The sequence below is a fragment of the Saimiri boliviensis genome, chromosome 2, assembly GCF_048565385.1.
Source record: "Saimiri boliviensis isolate mSaiBol1 chromosome 2, mSaiBol1.pri, whole genome shotgun sequence".
In the NCBI taxonomy this organism is placed as follows: Eukaryota; Metazoa; Chordata; class Mammalia; order Primates; family Cebidae; genus Saimiri; species Saimiri boliviensis.
The window spans coordinates 118782209-118806242 of record NC_133450.1 but is presented as its reverse complement, the minus strand read 5'-3'; the positions used below and the strand labels follow the sequence as shown (position 1 = coordinate 118806242).

The following is a 24034-nucleotide window of genomic DNA, read 5'->3' as shown; positions in this document are numbered from 1 at the left end:
AGTGTCAGGAAACATAAAAATGGCATAGATAGAAAACAAAGGTTTAGTTCTGCTGTTGGGGTTGAGGGGCCTGGTGATAGTTAATAGATGACGGTGTGGAGGTATAGCTGAATACATATACATGTCTGAAACACAGGAAGATGTTAGAGAAACAGACTTTGTTACAAGAATAAAACTGGTAGTTGAAGTCAAGGGACTCTCAGATCATCACAGGAGGAAGGCTATGGAGAGAACCACAATGTATAAAAGGTAGAGTATGTATGGAAAGCCCCAAAAGAAAGCTAAGGAAGTACTCAGAAAGATTTCAGGAGTGAAAGATTTCAGGAGTGAATAGCCTCACAGAAGCCAATGGATGACAGTTTGAAGAAGGAGCATACTCTTTCAGAGAAATCTAGAAAGACAGGACTTGAAATGTATCAGTGATACTGATAAATTAGAAGACTATAGACTTTATCAATGTGACAAAATTACCTAGTGCCTGTTTAAAGGTCAGATTTCTGGTCTCTAGTCCCTCTGAGCAGAAATATCTGGGGATGGAAACAGAATTTGTACATTTTTAAGAAGGTCCCCAGTGAATTACCCACAGGTCTGAAAACAACTATAGCAAATTGTAAACTCTTCAAGAACAAGTATCTTGTTTGTTTAATTCATCATGTATGTTTACTGTTCACCATAGCATCTGTTACATAATAGACCCTCAACAAATGTTAAATAAAAATGAGATGAATAAATGGATGGAGAGATGAACAAGCTACTGAATGAAAGAATTAAATCACTTATGTCTGCCAAAATCTTGGTGAAATTATTGAAGCTTACATTCTAATGGTACAGGGCAAATAATATGCACGTAAACAGATAAACAAAATAATTCGCAGGGATCTCTTTTAGCTAGGGTAGTCAGGGAAAGCTTTGAGGAGGTGGCATTTGAGCTATCATTTAAATAATGAGAAGGTGTTAACCCCCAGTGACAGTCTCTGGACAAAACATTTCAGGCAGGGGTAAGTCCTAATGAGAAAGAGGGTGAATAAAGTGTGTTTAAGTAATAAAGAGACCTATGTGGCTACCGCTAAGGCAAAGAGACAGAGAATGGTAGAACAGTCTGAATAGATGGATAGGACGCTGATCCTATAGGGTCTCACAAGTTGTGACTGCATAGCAGTTTGGATATTATTCTAATTGCAGTGAGAAGCCACTTAAATTTTAAACAAAGTAGGGATATGATTTGATTTACACTTTAAAAATATCATTCTGACATACATATAAATAATAGATCACAGCAGGGCAATGGTAGAAGTAAGCAGACCAGTTAGGGGTTGTGGTAGTATTCCAGACAGGAGGTGATTATGGTATGGTAGTAGCAGTAGAGACAGTGAGAAGCGCTTGGATTTATAATAAAATATATTCTGGAAATAGAGCAGACAAGATCATATTAAAGCGAGGGAAAGAGGAGTCTAAAGAATTTGGATTTTTGCCTGTAGGCAATGAGGACTCATTTAAAGTTTTGACTGAGTGACACAATTACAGTAGAATATATTAGAATGATTATCTTGAGGCAAGAAGCAAAGGAATTCTTTCAGAAATAAAATAGAAGGTAGAGGCAAATTTGGAGGTGTCAGTAATATTCTAAACCCGAAGTAACAGGCATCTGAATAAAGGTGATGACAAAGGGAATGGCAAAAAGCAATGAATAAAAAGGCCACCATCAAGTATGTAAAGAATGAATTTGTGTTATCTGTGGGTATTGAAGACTAGCAGATAAGTTTGGACCAGAAAGTCTTGGGAGTCATCAGAATATAGCTAACAGTTAAAGTCAAGTGAGCTACTGAGATTATCTACAAAAAGTTTGTAGAGGAAAAATGGAACCTAGACTAGAAAACAGTAAAAGAGCAGGACTATTCAGAATGAAAGGAGAAAAACTAGGAAAGTGTGGTATCGTGAATGCAAGTTGAAGCATTTCAAGAAGATGTGCTTGTAACTGGTAAATAAGGACTAAGAAGTATCTATTGTGTTTGGTAAAATGGGTATCGTGAGTGATTTTGGTCAGAGCAGTATTTGTTTAAAGGCACAATGAAAAGATAGATTCCAGGTACTTGAGGCATCTCAGAAATGAAGAACTACTCACAATGAATACAGACAACACTTCTAAATATCTTGGTTTTGAAGCAAAAAAGAAAGAGTGGTAGTCAGAGAAAAACTAGGGTGAAGAAAAGGATCTTTAGGATAGGAGAGTCTGTATCATGTTTCAATATTGATGTGAAGGAGACAATAAAGAGAGCAAGAATGAAGTCAGTTGGGGGATGGGTTGACTGCAGGGTCTCTGAGAAGGGAGGTGTGAATGAGATCCAAGCACAGGTAGGGTCTTAGCCATATAAAGAAGGAAGAACACTTCTCCCAGCTACAGTAAGCAAGGATAGGTGTAGGTAAACGGAAATTGGTAGTGGTGATGCTGGGGTTGGAAGAGAGTTTGGGGATTTCCTATAACATGGCTTCTATTTCGTCTGTGAAGAAAGATATCTCATCCACTCAAAGTAAGGGGAAAGGTGAAGGAATTTTAAACTTAAGGAGAAATGGAGGAGGAATAAAATAGCCATTATGTAAAATGGGTAGAAAATAATTCTAAGGAAATGTAAGATTGCCAGACCAAGTTGAGGAACTTGTAGAAGAATCATTGAATAAAATGATTTAGAGAGAGCGGACTGGATCCAAGATGGCCGAACAGGAACAGCTCTGAAGTGCAGTTCCCAGCAAGAACAATGCAGAGGGTGAGTGCCCACTGCATTTCCAAAGAAATTTTCACTGTCCACAGACCAGGAGATTCCTGGGCCAAAAAGCGCCATGAGTTTTCAGCATGGCCAGTACCGGTGCCAGGTTGGCCCACAGAAACTCACACAAATCTGGACAGCCATTTCAACTGGTGCCTGGAACACCTGGAGACAGAGCCGACTGTTCAATTGAAAGGGAGGGGGCAGACAGGAAGCCAGGTGATCGGCTCAGTGGGTACCACCCCAACAAAACAAGCAATCTGAAACGCTGTGGAATGAGAGTTTCTGCAGCAAGCACAGCAGGACCCAGGATGGTCCAGCTCAGTGGGGGGAAGGGCGACCACCACTACTGAGGCAGTCGGCAACTACCGAGGCAGTTCACAAAGCAGCTGGACAGAGCCTGCAGCAGCTCAGCAATGCCTCTGCTGGGAGACCGTGACTATACTACTCTGTGCAGGGCAGGGCATCTATGAAAAAAGGCCGCAGCATGACAAGAACTTAAAAATAAAGCTGATCTTCCTAGGACAGAGCACCTGGGAAAAGAGGTAGTTAAGAGTTCCGCTGCAGCAGACTTAAAAGTACTTTCCCAGCAGCACTGCATGGAACATCGGAGCTCCCAGCACAGCACTTGAGCTCTGATAAGGGACAGATTATCTCCTCGAGCATCTCCCTGACCCCTGTATACCCAAAGAGTCACCTCATAAAGGAGAGCTCAGGCCAACATCTGGCAGGTACCCTTCTGGGACTAAGATAACAGAAAAAGAAATTGGCAGCAACCCTTACTGTTATGCAGCCCCCGTGGGTGATCCCCAGGCAAGCAGAATCTGGAGTGGACCTCTAGCAGTCCTGCAGCAGAGGGGCCTGATTTTTAGAAGGAAAACTAAAAAACAGAAAGAAGTAACTTCATCATGAAAAAAAAGGATGTCCACTCAGAGACCCCATCTGAAAAGTCACCAACTAAAAGACCCCAGGTAGATAAAGCCACTAAGATGGGAAGAAACAACGCAAAAAGGATGAAAACACAAAAAACCAGAACACCTCTCCTCCTCCAAGGGATCACAACTCCTCACAAGCTAGGGATCAAAGATGGATGGAGAATGAATCTGATGAATTTACAGAAACAGGCTTCAGAAGGTGGGTAATAACAAACGTCTCTGAAGTAAAAGAACAAGTGCTAATGCAATGCAAAGGAACTAAGAACCCAGAAAAAAGGCTGGATGAGATGCCAACTAGAATAAATAGCTTAGAGAAGAATATAAATGACTTGATAGAGCTGAAAAACACAGCACGAGAACTTTGTGAAGCATACACAAGTTTCAATAGCTGAATCGACCAAGTAGAAGAATATCAGAGACTGAAGATCAACTCAATGAAATAAAATGAGAAGGTAAGAATAGAGAAAAAAGAGTAAAAGTAAATGAACAAAGCCTCCAAGAAATATGGGATTATGTGAAAAGATCTAATCTATGTTTGATAGGTGGACCTGAATGTAAATGAATGAATTCAAGTTTGAAAACACTCTTCAGGATATTATCCAGGAAAACTCCTCAACCTAGCAACCCAGGCCACCATTCAAGTCCAGGAAATACCAAGAACACCACAAAGATATTCCTCAAGAAGAGCAACCCCAAGGCACATAATTGTCAGATTCACCAGGGTTGAAACGAAGGAAAAAATGCTAAGGGCAGCAAGAGAAAAAGGTTGGGTTACCCAATAAGGGAAGCCCATCAGACTCACAGCTGATCTCTCGGTAGAAACCCAACAAGCCAGAAGAGAGCGAGGGCCAATATTCAACATCCTTAAAGAAAAGAACTTTCAACCTAGAATTTCATGTCCAGCCAAACTAAGCTTCATAAGTGAATGAGAAAGAAAATCCTTTACAAACAAGCAATTGCTCAGAGACTTTGTCACCATCAGGCCTGCCTTACAAGTGCTCCTGGAAGAAGCACTAAACATAGAAAGGAACAACCAGTACCAGCCACTCCAAAGATGTACCAAATGGTAAAGAGCGTCGAGACAATGAAAAAAATGCATCAACCAATGGGCAAAACATCCAGCTAACATCAAAATGGCAGGATCAAATTCACACATAAGAATATTAACCTTAAATGTAAATGGGCTAAATGCCCCAATCAAAAGACACAGATTGGCAAATTGGATAAAAAGCCAAGACCCCATCAGTGTGCTGTATTCAGGAAACACATCTCAGGTGTGAGCACACATATAGGCTGAAAATAAAGGGATGGAGGAAGCTTTATCAAGCAAATGGAGAGTAAAAAAAAGCAGGAGTTACATTCCTTGTCTCTGATGAAATGGACTTTAAACCAACAAAGATCAAAAGAGACAAAGAAGGGCATTACATAATGGTAAAAGGATCAAAGCATCAAGAAGAGCAAATGGTCCTAAATATATACACACCCAATATAGGAGCGCCCAGGTATATAAAGCAAGTTCTTGATGGCCTACAAAGAGACTTAGACTCCCACACAATAATAGTGGGAGACTTCAACACTCCACTGTCACTGTTAGATAGATCAATGAGACAGAAAAGTAACAAGGTTATCCAGGACTTGAACTCAGATCTGGACCAAGCAAAACTAACAGACATCGACAGAATTCTCCACCCCAAGTCCACAGAATATACATTCTTCTCAGCACTACATTGCACCTACTCTAAACTTGACCACATAACTGGAAGTAAATCACTCCTCAGCAAATGCAACGAAGAGAAATCGTAACAGTCTCTCAATCACAGTGCAATCATATTAGAACTCAGGAAAAGAAACTAACTGAGAACTACACAATTTCAGGGAAATTGAACAACTGGCTCCCGAATGTTGACTGGATAAACAATGAAATGAAGGCAAATAAACATGTTCTTTGAAACCAGTGAAAATAAAGACACAACGTACCAGAATCTCTGGAACACATTTAAATCAGTGTCTAGAGGGAAATTTATAGCAATAAATGCCCATATGAGAAGCAAGGAAAGATCTAAAACTGACACCCTATCATCAAAATTGAAAAAGCTAGAGGAGCAAGATCAAAAAAACTCAAAAGCTAGCAGAAGACAAGAAATAACTAAGATCAGAGCAGAATGGAAGGAGACAGAGACACAAAAAACGCTTCAAAGAATTAATAAATCCAGGAGCTGGTAGTTTGAAAAAAATCAACAAAATAGACTGCTAGCCAGATTAATAAAAAAGAAAAAGGAGAATCAAATAGATGTAATGAAAGACGATAAAGGGGATATCATCACTGATTCAACAGAAATACAGACTACAATCAGAGATTACTACAAACAACCTATGCACATAAACCAGTAAACCTGGAAGAAATGGATAAATTCCTGGACACTTGTACCCTCCCAAGCCTAAACCAGGAAGAAGTTGAAACCCTGAATAGACCAATAACAAGGGCTGAAGTTTGGGTAGCAATGAATAGCCTACTAACCAAAAAATGTCCAGGCCGAGATGGGTTCACAGCTGAATTCTACCAGACATACAAAGAGGAGCTGGTACCATTCCTTTGGAAACTATTCCAAACAATACAAAAAAAAGGAATCCTTCCCAAATCATTTTAAGAAACTAACATCATCCTGTTACCAAAACCTGGCAGAAACTCAACAAGAAAAGAAACTTCAGGCCAATATCCATGATGAACATAGATGCAAAAATCTTCAATAAAATACTGGCAAACTGACTGCAAGAGCACATCAAAAAGCTTATCCATCATGATCAAGCAGGCTTCATTCTAGGGATGCAAGGCTGGTACAACATACTCAAGTCTATAAATGTAATCCACCATATAAACAGAACCAAAGTCAAAAACACATGATTATCTCAATAGATGCAGAGAAGGCCTTCGACAAAATTCAACAGCCCTTTATGCTAAAAACTCTCAATAAACTAGGTATTGAAGGAACATAAAACAATAAAAGCTATTTATGACAAACCTACAGCCAATACCATACTGAATGGACAAAAACTGACAGAATTCCCTTTGAAATCTGGCACTAGACAAGGATGCCATCTCTCACCACTCCTATTCAATATAGTATTGGAAGGTCTAGCCAGAGAAATTAGGCAAGAAAAAAAAATAAAGAGTATTCAATTAGGAAAAGAGGGAGTCAAATTGTCTCTATTTGCAATGTGACTGTATATTTAGAAGACCCTATCAGCTCAGTCCAAAATCTCCTTAAAGTGATAAGCAACTTCAGCAAAGTCTGAGGATATAAAATTAATGTGCAGAAATCACAAGCACTTCTGTACACCAAGAAGAGACTAACAAAGAGCCAAATGATGAGAAAACTCCCGTTCACAATTGCTACAAAGAGAATAAAATAGGAATAAAACTAACAAAAAATGTAAAGGACCTCTTTAAGGAAAACTACAAACCACTGCTCAGGGAAGTAAGAGAGGACACAAACAGATGCAGAAACATTCCATGCTCAAGATTAGGAAGAATCAATATCGTAAAAATGGCCATACTGCCCAAAGTAATTTACAGATTCAACTCTGTGTCCATCAAGCTACCAATGACCTTCTTCACAGAAATGGAAAAAAAAAAAAACACCTTAAACTTCATATGGAACCAAAAGGGAGTCCAAACAGCCAAGACAATCCTAAGCAAAAAGAACAAAGCTGGAGGCATCATGCTACATGATTTCAAACTGTACTACAAGGCTACAGTAATCAAAACAGCATGGTACTGGTACCAAAACATAGATACAGACCAATGGAACAGAACAGAGGCCCTGGAGGCAATGCCACACATCTACAACCACCTGATCTTTGACAAACCTGACACAAACACGCAATGTTCCAGAAAAGGATTCCCTGTTTAATAAATGGTGTTGGGAAAACTGGCTAGCCACGTGCAGAAAACAGAAACTGGACCCCTTCCTGATACCTTACACTAAAATTAACTCTAGATCAGGCGTCCCCAAACTTTTTACACAGGGGGCCAGTTCACTGTCCCTCAGACGATTGGAGGGCTGCCACATACTGTGCTCCTCTCACTGACCACCAATGAAAGAGGTGCCCCTTCCTGAAGTGCGGTGGGGGGCCGAATAAATGGCCTCAGGGGGCTGCATGCGGCCCGCGGGCCGTAGTTTGGGGATGCCTGCTCTAGATGGATTAAAGACTTTAACATAAGACCTAACACCATAGAAACCCCAGAAGAAAACCTAGGCAAAACCATTCAGGACATGGGCATATGCAGGAACTTCATGACTATAACACCAAAAGCACTGGCAACAAAAGCCAAAATAGACAAATGGGATCTAATTAAACTTCAGAGCTTCTGTACAGCAAAAGGAACAATTATTAGAGTCAACCGGCAACCAACAGAATGGGAAAAAATTTTTGCAACTTACCCATGTGACAAAAGGCTAATAGCCAGAATCTACAAAGAACTAAAGCAGAACTATGAGAAAAGAACAAACAAACCCATTGAAAAGTGGGCAAAGGATATGGACAGACACTTTTCAAATGAAGGCATATATGAGGCCAATAAACATATGAAAACATGCTCAACATCACTGGTCATTAGACAAATGCAAATCAAAACCACATTGAGATACCATCTCATGCCAGTTAGAATGGCAATCATTAAAAAATCTGGAGACAACAGATGCTGGAGAGGATGTGGCAAAATAGGAACACTTTTACACTGTTGGTGGAAGTGTGAGTTAGTTCGGCCATTGTGGAAGACAGTGTGGCAATTCCTCAAGGACCTGGAAATAGAAATTCCATTAGACCCAGCAATCCCATTACTGTGTATATATCCAAAGGATCACAAGTAATTATCTTATAAAGACACATACACACGTATGTTCACTGTGGCACTGTTTACAATAGCAAAGACCTGGAACCAACGCAAATGCCCATCTATGATAGACTGGACAAGGAAAATGTCGCACATATACACATGGAATACTATGCAGCCATAAAAAACAATGAGTTCATGTCCTTTGTAGGGACATGGATGAATCTGGAAACCATCATTCTCAGCAAACTGACACAAGAACAGAAAAACACTGCATGTTCTCACTCATAGATGGGTGTTGAACAATGAGAACACATGGACACAGGGAGGGGAGCATCACACATTGGGGTCTGTTGTGGGTGGGGCAAGGGAAGGACAGCAGAGGTGGGGTGGGGAGGTCAGGGAGGAATAACATGGGGAGAAATGCCAGATGTAGGTGATGGGGGAATGGAGGCAGCAAACCACATTGCCATGTGTGTACCTATGCAAAAATCCTGCATGATCTGCACATGTACCCCAGAACCTAAAGCACAATTAAAAAAAAAAAAACAAAATAAAAAAAAAATGATTTCTACATTTTGTGTTTAAATATCCTATGATAATATCCAGGTTAACTCATAATCAACATCTCAATTCTTCTCAAAATCTTATTTGCCTTTATACAAATATTATCAACATACTTAAAATCTAATCTTACGACTCCAAATTTTGGAAATAGGTCTGCTGGCCAATAACTATGGCTAATACCACAGTCTCTCACTTCTGAATTTCTCTTTCATTTCTATAAATTTATATAATGTTTCGGTAAAAGCTGAATTTAGTCTAATGGCAGTAAACAGATGTAAACATGATATAAATGGAACTATAGAACAAATTGCTGTGAGAAGAGTCCTATCAGATAAGCATAGAAAGCAACCATGTTCCACAAATTGACTTAAATAAATGACACCAAATTATCTAGAAACCAAACATAATTTGTCATATTATATAATAATTTCCTTTTTCATTTAATTTTTACTATCTGCCTGGCATATATTAGATGCTTAATAGTAATTATCAAGGAATTAACACTATGAAGGAAATAATGTTTCAGAGACTTCTAGGCATTTGGTACATATTGATTGATAAACCATAAAATAATCAGTTACAAATAACTTTCAAAAAAAAAAAATTAAAACCCATGAAGTTATTGAAAAGTGTAACTGCTAACAGTTCATATCATAGCAATGGTATTAACAAAGCCCAGAGACAATATGGATGAATTAAGAGCATGGGACAAGAAAAGGACTTGTTAAAAGGGATTGGTTCTTTCAAAGAAGAGAGATTTTCTTTTTTCCATCATCACGGTAGAATATAAATACTCGACACAATGTAATAATCAAGCAGTCTAGTTAATGATGCCTTGTCATACTAATCATAACATTTGCTCTAAAACTCTAATAAAATACAGTACATTTATTAAAGAGCAAATAAAAACAACTGAATATTTAATGTTTAGGGCATGTTTAGGATTTCACAATGAGAAGTAATTTGAAATCTTGAGATAATTTTTTTTAACCATGCTGCAAATTAACTTCCTAATTGATAAAAGAGAAGAGGTTACATTAATCTCTAAAGAAAGTTTCTACTCCTGTTTCTGATGGCAAAGTATGTGATCACAAAGACTATCAGATACTTTAATAGTATAGCAAAATTTATATAGAATACAGCGTTCTTTTTAATAAAAATAAACTTTCTGACAGAGCAACTTCTTTTTAGGTATAACTTCATCTTATAGTTGGGTTAACAAGTTGTAATTAATTTTTATAATTTTAAACATTTTCATTTCCATTTGAAGTTTAATTTTTTCACAAAAATATGGATCTATTTGATTTTTTCTAAAATAAAATAAATTTTGTAATCATTGTATCATGACATTATTATTATTATTATTATTTTCTGCTTTAGAGGGCTATATTTTGAGAACTAGTATAAATTCTTACCTCTACAAGGTAAGGCTCCATTTGATCCAGGGTTTTCCCAAGATGCTTATCAGGATCTAAGCCTGCCAAGAAAGGTTAAATTTTTTAAAGATAACTATCACATGGGAACTTTAAAGACACATTCCCCTTCCCTTGGCCCCTCCTCGCCTAAGAAAGCAGTGTGTATATATTTTGAATTGCTTTGATCATAAAGTTAAATGTACTTTGCTAGTATTTACTTTTCTATTCCCCTTGGGTAACTGTTTTTGTTGCTTCTGAGAAGTAAGTTTTCATTTATTTCAAATGCACTGTGTCAACTATCAGATGCACTGTTTCAATTCCTTTATCCATTTTGTAAAACTGTAATTAGGATAGAAAAAAGCAGTATCATTTTAAATACATAAAATTGTAATTCTTTATATTTTAGTGGTTATGATTTATTTTAGTGATGGACAACAGCATTAATTTTCTGATTTGCCCCTATATTATTTAAACTTCAAACTTCTCACTTAGGAAGAGTAGAAAATAGCAGTAGATGTTATGCTTATTTTATTAATTCACTTAAGAGTAGCATATGGGCACAAATAATTACATTATTAAATTAAATGACATTTCACTTCAACTCCTTTGCAACAATGTATTTTTCAAGTAAAGACAGAGACAATGCTGAAAAATCATTATTGTGCCAATAACGTGTGCATAACCTTTAATAAAAAGATATTAAACTGACATAATAGTAGAGTAATATAGGTGATGGAGTGCTAGACACAAGAGTGAGCAATATGAATGCTTTCCATGCACCAAGACTAACCTACCAGGAAAAAATCATGTCACAAGCTGGCTACAAAATAAATTCATTTTGTATATTCACATTCATATTTACATATATTGGCATAGCTTCATTTACATAAGTTAATGTAATGAAAGACAATAGTATGAGGAAAGACAGTTTTGTCAACAAATGGTGTGAAGCAATTGGATATCCACTTGCAAAAAAAAAAAAGAATCTAGACACAGACTTTACATTCTTCACAAAACTAACTCAAAATAGATTGTAGACATAAAGGTAAAATGCAAAATTATAAAACCCCTATAATAGAAGAAAAAATCTAGATGCCTTGGGTAGGGTGATGACTTTTAAGATAGACCACCAAAAGCATGATCCATTAAGGAAACAATTAATAAGCTGACTTCATTAAAAATTAAAAACCCTCTGTTCTGTGAAAGCAATATAAAGAGAAGAAGAAGAAAAGCCACAAACTGGGAGAAAATATGTACAAAGAACATCCGATAAAGGACTATAATCCAATATATACAAAGAACTCCTAAAACTCAACAATAAGCAAAGATCAATCCAGTTTAAAAATGGGCAAAAGACCATACAGACACCTCACTAAAGATATATCGATGGTAAATAAGCATATGAAAAGATCCTGCACATCATATGTCACTAGAGAAATACAAACAAAACAAGAAGATACCACTACACCCCTATTATAGTGGCCAAAATCTGGAAAACTTACACCACCAAAGGCTGGCAAGGATGTAGAGCAATACTATTGCTGATTGGAATACAAAATGGTACAGTCACTTTGTAAGACAGTTGGGCAGTTTCTCACAAAACTGAACATATTCTTACTATATGATCTAACTGTGGTGTTCCTTGGTGTTTACCCAAAGGTATTAAAAACTTCTGTCTTCACAAAAACCTGCACATGGATGTTTATAGCAGCTTCAATCATAACCGTCAAAATCTAGAGCGACCAAAATGTCTTTCAGTGGGTGAATGACTAAATAAATTGTGTACATCCAGACAGTAAAATATTATTCAGTGCTAAAAAAAAAAAAAATCAGCTCTCAAGCCATAAATATACACAGAGGAAATGTAAATGCATATTACTAAGTGAAAAAGGTCAATTTGAAAAAGGCCCATACTGTATGATTCGAACTATATGACATTCTGGAAAAGAAAAACGATGAAGATAGTAGAAAGATCAGTGATTACCAGGGGTTTTGGGCAGACGGCAGATAAGGTTAAACAGGCAGAACGAAGAGAATTTGTAGGGTAGAAAAATACTCTGTATGATACTATAGTGATGAATACATGCTATTATACATTTGTCTAAACACACAGAATGCACATCACCAGCAGTGAACCCTAATGTAAACTATGAACTTTGGGTGATTATGATGTGTCATTGTAAGTTCATTAATTTTAACAAATGTACCACTCTAGCAGAAGAGGTTGATACCGGGTGAGACCAAGCGGTATGGCATCAGGGTGTATGAAAAATCTCTGTACATTTCTGTTAATTTGCTGTGAACCTAAAACTGCTCTAACAAAATAAAAAAAATTTGTAAAGTTTCCTTGTGGTCTAGAACATGATCAAATTTCAGGGTTTATGAAAAATCTCTGTACATTTCTGTTAATTTGCTATGAACCTAAAACTGCTCTAACAAAATAAAAAAAATTTGTAAAGTTTCCTTGTGGTCTAGAACATGATCAAATTTTATAAATGCTCCACTTGCGTTTCAATGAAAGTATGTATTTTATCTGTTGAAAGCAATATTCTGTACCCAAACATGCAAAATCATGATCATACTTGTTAATTTTGATGTTCAAATCTTTCATGTCCTTAAAAATTTGTGATCTCCATGAACCATCAGTTTCCAATAAGGTAAAAAAGATCTCCTATTATGATTTTGGATGTAATAATCTCTTCTTATAATTCTGTCAATTTTTTCCTTAATATATTTAAGAGCTATGTTTTTATATGTACACAAACGCATAATTTCTAAACTTTTTGATGGAATTATTCCATTTATCAAGAAGTAGTGACTTTTTCATTGATTTTTGTCTTGTAAACTATGTGTCATCTGTGAACACTGTGACACCACCTTTCTTTTGTTAATATATTTCATACATAGTTATTTCCATTATTTGTTCACAGATTTTTGGTTTTGTTTTTGTTTTAGATGCCTACATGTAATTAGATTTTTTTCTTGTTTCACCTGGTCTTATAAATATGACTCTAAAGAATTGAGTTTAAACATTTTACATTATATGGCTGGACCTGTTTCTATCATCTTAGTATAAATTTCCTGTTACATTAAGCTTTATATATTTTTCTTTTTTTTCTGTCTCATACTGAATTGAAATTATTTGAATATTTCACTCTGCTGATTAGAATGTTGTAGAATGAATTCCTACTTTTCAGATAATCTGTGATTTTTTACACACATTCAAAACCACATTTTAAAAGTCTTAATGTATTAAGTATCCTTAGCATCTTTTAGACCAGAATTTAGTATGGTATTTTTTTTTAATTGTACTTTAAGTTCTGGTGTACATGTGCAGATCTTGCAGGATTGCTGCATAGCACACACATGCCATGGTGGTTTGCTGTCTCCATCCACCAGTCACCTACATCAGTCATTTCTCCCAATGTTATCCCTCCCCAACCTCCCCACACCCCACTGTCCCTTCCCTAGCCCCCAACCCCCAACAGACCCTAATGTGTGATGTTCCCCTCCCTGGGCCCATGTGTTCCCATTGTTCAAAACCCGCCTATGAGTGAGAACATGCAGTGTTCCATTTTTAATTCTTGTGTTACTTTGCTGAGAATTATGGTTTCCAGATTTATCCATGTCCCTAGAAAGGACGTAAACTCAACCTTTTTTATGGCTGCCTAGTATTCCATGGTATATATGTGCCAAATTTTTTTTGTTCATTCTATCACTGATGGGCATGTGAGTTGGTTCCAGGTCTTTGCTATTGTCAACAGTGTCACAATGAACATACGTGTGCACATATGCCTTTGTAACAGAACAATTTATAACCCTTTGGGTATGTATCTAGTAATGGGATTGATGGGTCAAATGGAATTTCTATTTATAGATCCTTGAGGAATTGCCACACTGTCTTCCACAATGGCTGAACTAATTTACATTCCCACCAACAGCATAAAAGTGTTCCTGTTTCTCCATATATTCTCCAGCATCTCGTTTCCAGATTTTTTTTAATGATCATCATTCTAACTGGCATGAGATGGTATCTCAATGTGGTTTTGATGTGCATTTCTCTAATGATCAGAGATGATGAGCATTTTTTCATGTTTACTGGCCTCATAAATGTCTTCTTTTGAAAAGTATCTGTTCATATCCTTTGCCCACTTTTGAATGGGTTTGTTTTTTTCTCATAGATCTGCTTTAGTTCTTTGTAGATTCTGGATATTAGCCCTGTAGATTCTGGATATTAGCCAGATGGGTAGATTGCAAAATTTTTTTTCCGTTGTTGGCTGCCAGTTCATTCTGATCTCTGTTTATTTTGCTGTGCAGAAATTCTTAAATTTAATTAGATCCCATTTGTGTATTTTGGCTTTTGTTGCCACTGCTTTTGGTGTTTTCAGTCATGAAATCCCTGCCTATGCCTATTTCCTGAATGTTTTTGCCTACGTTTTCTTCTAGGGTTTTTATTGTGTCAGGACTTGTGTTTAAATCTTTAATCCACTGGGAGTTAATTTCAGTGTAAGGTTAAGGAAGGTGTCCAGTTTCTGCTTTCTGCACATGGCTAGCCAGTTGTCCCAACACCTAAAGAAGGAATCTTTTCCCCATTGCTTACTTTTGTCAGGTTTGTCAAAGATCCAGTGGTTGTAGATGTGTGGCATTACTTCTGAGGCTGCTGTTCTGTTTCATTGGTCTATATCTCTGTTTTGGTATCAGTATCATGCTGTTTTGATTACTATAGCCTTGTAGTATAGTTTGAAGTGAGGCAGCGTGATGCCTCCAGCTTTGTTCTTTTTGTTTAGGATGGTCTTGGCTATGAGGGCTCTCTTTTGGTTCCATATTAAGTTTAAGGTGGTTTTTCCATTTCTGTGAAGAAGGTCAGTGGTAGCTTGATGGGGATACAGTTGAATCTATAAATTACTTTGGGCAGTATGGCCATTTTGATGATATCGATTCTTCCTAACCAGGAGCATGGAATGTTTTTCCATCTGTTTGTTCTCTCTTCCTTCCTTGAGCAGTTGTTTGTAGTTTTCCTTTAAGAGGTCCTTCACATCCTTTGTTAGTTGTATTCCTAGGTATTTTCTCCTCTTTGTAGCAATTGTGAATAGGAGTTTGCTCATGATTTGGCTCTGTTTGTCTGTTATTGGTTTATAGGAATGCCTGTGATTTCTGCACATTGATTTTGTATCCTGAGACTTTGCTGAAGTTGCTTATCAGCTTGAGATTTTGGGCTGAGATTTTGGGATCTTCTAAATATACAATCATATCATCTGCAAATAGAGACAATATGACTTTCTCTTTTCCTAACTGAATACACTTTATTTCTTTTTCTTGCCTGATTGCTCTGGCTAGAACTTCCAATACTATACTGCATAGGAATGGTGACAGAGGGCATCCTTGTCTACTGCCAAATTTCAGAGAAAATGCTTCTAGTTTTTGCCCATTCAGTATGATATTGGCTGCGGGTTTGTCATAAATGGTTTTTATTATTTTGAGATATGTTCCATCAATACCTAGTTTATTTAGAGTTTTTAGCATTAAGTGCTGTTGAATTTTGTTGAAGGCCTTCTCTGCATCTATTGAGATGATCATGCGGTTTTTGTCTTTGGTTCTGTCTATATGATGGATTACATTTAGAGACTTGCGTATGTTGAACCAGCCTTGCATCCTGGGATGAAGCCTACTTGATTGTGATGGATAAGCTTTTTTATGTCCCATCTGGACCTGGACTTTTTTTGGTTGATAGGATATTAGTTGCTGCCTCAACTTCAGTCCTTGTTACTGGTTTATTCAGGGATTCAACTTCTTCCCAGTTTAGTCTTGGAAGGGTGTAAATGTCCAGGAATTTATGCATTTCTTCCAAGTTTACTGGTTTATGTGCAAAGAGTTATTTGTAGTAATCTCTGATGGTAGTTTGTATTTCCATGGAATTGGTGGTGATCTCCCCTTTTATCATTTTTTATTGCCATCTATTCAATTCTTCTCTCTGTTCTTTTTTATTAGTCTGGCTAGTGGTCTGTATATTGTGTTGATCTTTTTAAAAAAACCAGCTCCTGGATTCACAGATTTTTTGAAGGTTTTTTTTTGTGTGTGTGTGTGTGTCTCTATCTCTTTCACTTCTGCTTCCACTTTAGTTATTTCTTGTCTTCTGTTGGTTTTTGAGTTGTTCTTATTTTGTTCCTCTAGCTCTTTCAATTTTGACAATAGGGTGTTGATTTTAGATCTTTCCTCCTTCCTCATGTAGGCATTTATTGCTATAATTTCCCTCTAGACACTGCTTTAAATGTGTCCCAGAGATTCTGGTACATTGTGTCTTCGTTGTCATTGGTTTGAAGAACATCTTTCTTTCTGCCTTCATTTCACTCTTTATCCATTCGTTGTTCAGTTTCCATGTAGTTATGCGGTTTTGGGTGAGTTTCTTAATCCTGACTTCTAATTTGATTATACTGTGGTCTGAGAGTCTGTTATTATTTCAATTATTATTTTTTTTTTTTGAGACAGTGTCTCGCTATGCTGCCCAGGCTGGAGTGCAGTGGCTACTCACAGGCACTATCCCACTACTGATCAGCATGTGAGTTTTGACCTGCTCCGTTTCTGACCTGGGCTGGTTCACCTCCCTAGGCAACCTGATGGTCCCCTGCTCCCAGGAGATCACCATATTGATGCTGAACTTAGTATGGACACCAGATCGGCATAGCACACTACAGCCCAGAACTCCTGGGCTCAAGCGATACTCCCACCTCATCCTCCCAAGTAGCTGGGACTACAGGCACACACCACCATGCCCGGAGATTTCCGTTCTTTTGCATTTGCTGAGGAGTGATTTACTTCCAACTATGTGGTCAATTTCAGAGTAAATGCAATGTGGTGCTGAGAAGAATGTATATTCTGTGGATTTGGGGTGAAGAGTTCTGTAGATGTCTATTAGGTCCACATGGTCCAGATCTGCATTCAAGTCCTGGATATCCTTGTTGATTTTCTGTCTTGTTGATCTGTCTGATGTTGACAGTGGAGTGTTAAAATCTCCCACTATTACTGTGTGGGAGTCTAAGTCTCTTTGTAGGTCATTAAGAACTTGCTTTATGTATCTGGCTGCTTCTATATTGAGTGCATATATATTTAGGATAGTTAGCTCTTCTTGTTGCATTGATCCTTTTATCATTATGCAATGTCCCTCTTTGCCTCTTTTGATCTTTATTGGTTTAAAGTCCATTTTATCAGGGACTAGGATTGCAACCTTGCTTTTATTTTGCTCTCCATTTGCTTGGTAAATCTTCCTCCATCCCTTTATTTTGAATCTATGTGTGTCTTTGCACATGAGATAGGTCTCCTGAATACGGCACACCAATGGGTCTTAACTTTTTATCCAGTCTGCCAGTATGTGTCTTTCAAACGGGACATTTAGGCCATTTACATTTAACGTTAATATTGTTATGTGTGACTTTGATCCTGCTATTTTCTTACTGGCTGGTTGCTTTGCCCATTATTTGAAGCAGTTTCTTCATTGCCTCATTGGTCTTTACCATTTGGTATGTTTTTACAGTGGCTGGTACTGGTTGTTCCTTTCCATGTTTACTGTTTTCTTCCGAAGCTCTTGTAAGGCAGGTCTGTAGTGACAAAACCTCTCAGCAATTGCCTGTCCATAAAAGATTTTATTTCTCCTTCACTTATGAAGCTTAGTTTGGCTGGACATGAAATTCTGGGTTGAAAGTTCTTTTCTTTAAGGATATTGAATATTGGCTCCCACTTTCTTCTGGTTTGTAGGGTTTCTGCTGAGAGATCTGCTGTAAGTCTGATGGGCTTCCCTTTGTGGGTAACAGAGGTCTGCTGTGAGTCTGATGCGCTTCCTTTGTGGGTGACCTGATCTTTCTCTCTGGTTGCCCTTAGAATTTTTTTTCCTTCATTTCAACCCTGGTGAATCTGACAATTACATGCCTTGAGGTTGCTCTTCTTGAAAAACATCTTCGTGGTGTTCACAAAGATATTGAATGTTGGCCTACCTCGCTAGGTTGGGGAAGTTCTCCTGGATAATATCCTGAAGAGTATTTTCCAGCTTGTGTTCATTCTCCCTGTCACATTCATGTACCCCGATCAAGTGTAAATTAGGTCTTTTTACAGATTCCCATATTTCTTGGAGGCTTTGTTCATTTCTTTTCAATCTTATTTTCTCTAATCTTGTCTTCTCATTTTATTTTGTGGAGTTGATCTTCGATCTCTGATATCCTTTCTTCTGCTTGATTGATTTGGCTATTGAAACTTATGTATGCTTCAGTAAGTTCTCATGCTGTGTTTTTCAGCTCCATCTAGTCATTTATGTTCTTCTCCAAGTTGGTTATTCTAGTTAACATTTTGTCTAACCTTTTTTTTTTAAGGTTATTAGTTTCTTTGCATTGAGTTAGAACATGTTCCTTTAGCTCAGAGAAGTTTGTTATTATCCACCTTCTGAAGCCTGCTTCTGTCAATTCATCAAACTCGTTCTCCATCCTGTTTTGTTCTCTTACCTGTGAGGAGTTGTGATCCCTTGGAGGAGGAGAGGTTTTCTGGTCTTTGATGATTTCATCCTTTTTGTGCTAGTTTCTTCCCATTTTCATGGATTTATCTACCTTTGATCTTTGAAGTTGGTGACTTTGGATGGGGTCTCTGAGTTGATGTCCTTTCTGTTGATGTTGAAGTTATTTTTGTTTTTTAGTTTTCCTTCTAACAGTCAGGTCCCTCTGCTGTAGGACTGTGGTAGGTCCACTCCAGAACTTGCTTGCCTGGAAATCACCTGAAGGGGTTGCAAAACAGCAAGGATTGCTGCCTGATCTTTCCTCTGGTTGCTTTGTCCCAGAAGGGTACCCGCCAGATGTCTGCCAGAGCTCTCCTGTATGAGGCATTTTTTTGGTTATGCAGAGGTCAGGAAACCACTTGAGGAGGCAATCTGTCCCTTGTCTGCCTGCAGAGGTGCTGCCGGGCTGTCATGGATTCAGTGCAGCTGTTGTGCAAGCTTCCTCTGGCTTTTGTTTACACAGCCAGGTCAGACCCACCTCACCAATGGTGGATGCCCTTCCCCGCACCGAGCTTGATCATCCTGGGCTGAGGTCGAACTGATGTGCTGGCTGCAAAACTTTCAAGACATAGGGCTTCAGTTTGCTGGTCTTTGTATGGGTGGGACCTACCCTCGTCTCTGTAGGGATGGGACCTGCCCAGCCATATCACCTGTCTCCCTGCTTTCAGTTCTCCCTCTTTCTGCGGAGTGGGTAGCTCCAACCCACAGGCGTTCTCAGTGCTAGTGAAAACATCCACCCACATCTGTGCCAACAACACGGGGCACCGGCCGGAGCTGCCGCTGAGATCTGTGCTGGTAACTCACAGTGCTTTTCAGTCCGGGCAGGGATCTCCTGGTCTGTGTGTTGCAGAGGCCATGGGAGAAGCACAGTATCCTCCGAGGTTGGGGGGAAGTCCCTGATCTTCCGGTCAGTTGCACTTCCCTGGGTGGGTAAGGCAGTGCCCAGCCCTGTGTTGGTTTGGCCTCCTTGGGCTACACCCACTGTCCAACCAGTCCCATTGAAATGAACTTAGTACCTGGGTTGGAAATGCGGAGATCACTTGCCTTCCACGTCTCTCTTGCTGGGAACTGTGCTCCAGAGCTGTTCCTATTTGGTCATCTTGGTGGATTCCCCTAATATGTTTTAACTAGGTACTAAACAGGTTTCACCATTTCAGTTACTGTGTTGACTTTCTGGTCCATTATTTTCAGCAAGAAAAGTTAAGGTTATCAACATATTTTACAATGTTTATGCTCACTACTGTTTCTCATTTGTTTTTCCTTGAATCAATCTATTTCTAACTAATGTCTGATCTTTACTGTTTAACAGAAGATTTGTGGGTGGTATACTCTCCTAGTTTTTACAGGTCTCATAATGTCTCTATGTTACTCTCATAATAGTTTGGTTGCAATATATTACTTCTGGCATTTGTTGTTCCAAATGAAAATTATGCTGTCAGTCTGATAGTGGCTCCCATTGAATGAATCTTTTATTTTCTATATGCTGGATTATACAAATTTCAACATACCTATGACAAAATTTTCAAAATACTTATTACATTTTGCAATCTTATTTCAATGTGTCTAGGCATACATTTATTTTAATTAGTAATGAACAACACCTAATAAGTACTTTTAATCCAAAAACTCATGTCTTTCTTCAAATACAGAGCATTTTCAACTATTGTATCTGTTTGTCTGCCTTCTATTTTTTCCTTGAAACACCTATTATACAATATTGCAAATTCAATCTAGCCTCCATATTTTAAAATTATTTTTTCTATTTTTTTCCCTCTCTCTGTGGCTTCTTCTATTGTTTTCCTCTGTATGCCTTCTTGGTGAATTACTTTTACTCTTCTTTCTTCTGTACTCTTTTTCTCTTTGACTTGGCTACCATTTATTTTGCCCACTGAGGTTTTTTTGTTTTTATGACCATGTTTCATATCTAAAATTTTTAATTGGTTTTGATATCATTTGTTACTGTTTCCTTCTGGGCAGTTTATTTTTCTAATAATTGCTTTTTTAAACAAATGGATTTTATGTTTTTCTTGATCTCTTTGAGGTTCTCCCTCATGTAGGAGAACCTACATGATGCACCTCTCATTTCTGTTTCCCCACAGAACATGATCTCCCAACTGCTTTTGCCTGCCTCCTTGATCCCTACATTACAGCATACAACTTCAGTCGTCTTCACTATTTTTTATCTTTTCATTTCTAGCGAACAGAGATGTTTACAGTGTTTTCCAGCACAATTATGTTTTTCACATTTTTCCTTCTTATATTCATCTATGACTGCCATGGGTTTGGGATGGAAATTTGTTTAACTCCAAAGCATGAGTATACAAGGTCAGCATGGCTGGAAGTTTTTAGCCTTCCCTCCAATTGTGTGTGTACGTGTGTGTGCACGCGGGCACAACACATACATAAATCATAGTCAGCACTAGGGCATCATTTAAAAAGTATCCCATGATTGGATTTGAGAATTTATGATTTGCATTGTACATATGAATCTGGAAGTAAATATATGCCTATCATACATGAAAGGGAATTTAAGAGCGCACTGTTTCACCCCGGTAGACACCATAACATCTCATTTTTTAGCAGTCTTTTAATTCATTGTAGAGTATCAAGCCCCAAACTGCAGTTATATCTCATATCAGAGAGATAGTTGCATTCCACAGGGAATAAAATAATTTGTATTGCCTTTAAATATGAGTCAGTAAATAATATAAACATAAAACACACCAGGCACACTTTCCACGTGAATCTGTGATCATCACACAGGTACACCATGGTAAAAATTAATTGGCATTGAAAGACTTTTCTGTACTCATGAAAATATTTACAATTTAGTTATTGGGTTAGACACTAAAAATTCTATGAAGCTAAAATCATGAAAATAATAAAATTTAAAACATTAAAGAAAAATTTTTAAATATCTTCCTGAGATGTACTAGAGATCATTTCACTAGAAAAGGAGATCATTGTAAAGCTAGAAAGTAGCTAAAATATTTAAGAGCCAGATTTCTTTTCTCTCAGAGTTTATAATAAAATAAGCTTCATATGCATCTACAGGTTTGGTAAAAGAGTCTGTACAAAGTTTAGTGAGGGTGTATATGCTGCTATGATTCATGGGCCTGATGTTTTAGTCTATGGGTGTCCAATCTTTTGGCTCCCCTGGGCCACACTGGAAGAACTGTCACGGGCCACATATGAAATATACTGACTCTAATGACAGATGATGAGCTGGAAAAAAAATCACAAAAAAATCTCAGTGTTAGAGAGTTTACAAATTTGCATTGGGCCACATTCACAGCCGTCCTCAGCCATGGGTTGAATAAGCTTCTTTTGGACATTTAACACAGGACAGAACAATAGTAACAACATTTCACATACATGAAAGATGGTTTCAAAGGACATCTAAAACAAAAGGACTAGCAGGATGTAAGAAATAAACAATTTTAAAATATATTTTTCAGAGGTTATGTCAGGTGATTTAGGAAGGCTTTTTTGGCATGAACAGTGATTTAGGTGTTCCTATATCATGAAGTGATGCTATTTAAACAGACTATAATTCTTTTCTATAAAATGCCTAGGTTTCAGTAATAAAACTACTTGTTTAAATTCAATATGATAGCCTGCATACCATTCTGAATGGATTTTTACACTTTAATTCAACATAGCATATGTTCCACTGTACTTGATTATAATAACTACTTAGGTCTTTTTCTCTTGATGCCTTGCTGGTTACTTTATCTGAGCACAATCTGCATTTGCTTACATTTTTCTATTCATTAGAAAGTGACAAATCCTTGGGGACCTCATGATCACTGTCCATATGACATGTATTGCAGACTGTTTATAGAATATATTTTCTTGGATAAGATCCAGAGATTCCTAGCAATTCCAGCTACTGTCCTTGCAAAAGCAATGGCCTGAAGCCACCATGATCTTTGAGATCTTTTCTAAATCAGCTGAAACTATTATGCATCAGATATTAGTCAGAGATGTAGACAGACTATTCATCTCACCCCAGAATATATCTGAATACAGAACTTTTCTCAAGAAATTCATGCTTAGCACACCAATGATTCCATAAATATCAAACTATTAATACATAAAAACAAAAACTCACAGTAATTGTTTTCATAAGTATAAAGATTGAGTACTTAATTTTCGTACACTTCTACATATTCCACAAGTTCCTTCACTTACCAACATCTAAGCATTATATGCAGTGTTTATAATACTTACTTTCATTTCCCTCAATGGAATAAGACAATTATTAAAATAATTTTTTTTTAAAAATCTGAAACAACAGATCTTTTTAATGTGAAAAATTGTTAGCTTATCTATAATTATGAAGCTCTAAGATTTTAGATTTTATTTTAGGTATTTTGGTTTTGGTATTTTCTAACCAGATGATATGCACAGAGGATTCTAAATTATACTTCTTAATTCAGAATGGAAGGCCAGGGTCATATTAGCATCAGTAACATATTTCTCAATAGACTGATTTTTAGATTTTTGTTTTAAATGGTTCAGAGACAAACATTTTAAATAATGAAGTCAATGTCTGAGTTAAATTTTAACACAAAAGCTAGACATCACAAAGTCTGTTTACTTCACCAACAAGAACCCACTTACATTTCTAAGTACAACTGAAGAATGATGCTAATACACCAGTATATTTGCACTCAAATAATTCTACCACATAAAATCATTTAAAGTATATGAATATATAACAAGATCTTAGTAAATTTAAAATCCATCTTACACATCCATTCCATTTTCAATTTTTAAGCAGTAGCCATTTAACTGGTAAATGCAGCTGGTCCAAAAGGCACAATTTCCTTTTTCTCTAAATAAATCCTAGTTTCTAGACCCAATATAATTTCAGTATACTTTAAAAATCTCTCTCTTAATCTTTGTAATATCATCATTCTCATTTTATTTTACATAAAACTACATTATATTAAAATCTTTGGAGGAGCTATGAAAAGCCTCTG

The 24034-nt window shown here is 37.2% G+C and overlaps 1 protein-coding gene across 11 annotated transcripts in view; it reads right to left on the bottom strand.

Annotated features, from left to right (window-relative positions):
• The window catches only part of DPH6 (diphthamine biosynthesis 6), a 520575-nt gene that overhangs the window by 358363 nt on the left and 138178 nt on the right, over positions 1–24034 (bottom strand). For all 11 annotated transcript variants that reach the window (XR_012516413.1, XR_012516414.1, XR_012516415.1 and 8 more), the window contains one exon: positions 10514–10575. Coding sequence is in view for 8 of the 11 variants with exons in the window: in XM_074394120.1 (XP_074250221.1) it covers positions 10514–10575 (62 nt within the window). In the remaining 3 variants the exon portion in view is untranslated. The remainder of the gene's footprint in view (positions 1–10513; positions 10576–24034) is intronic.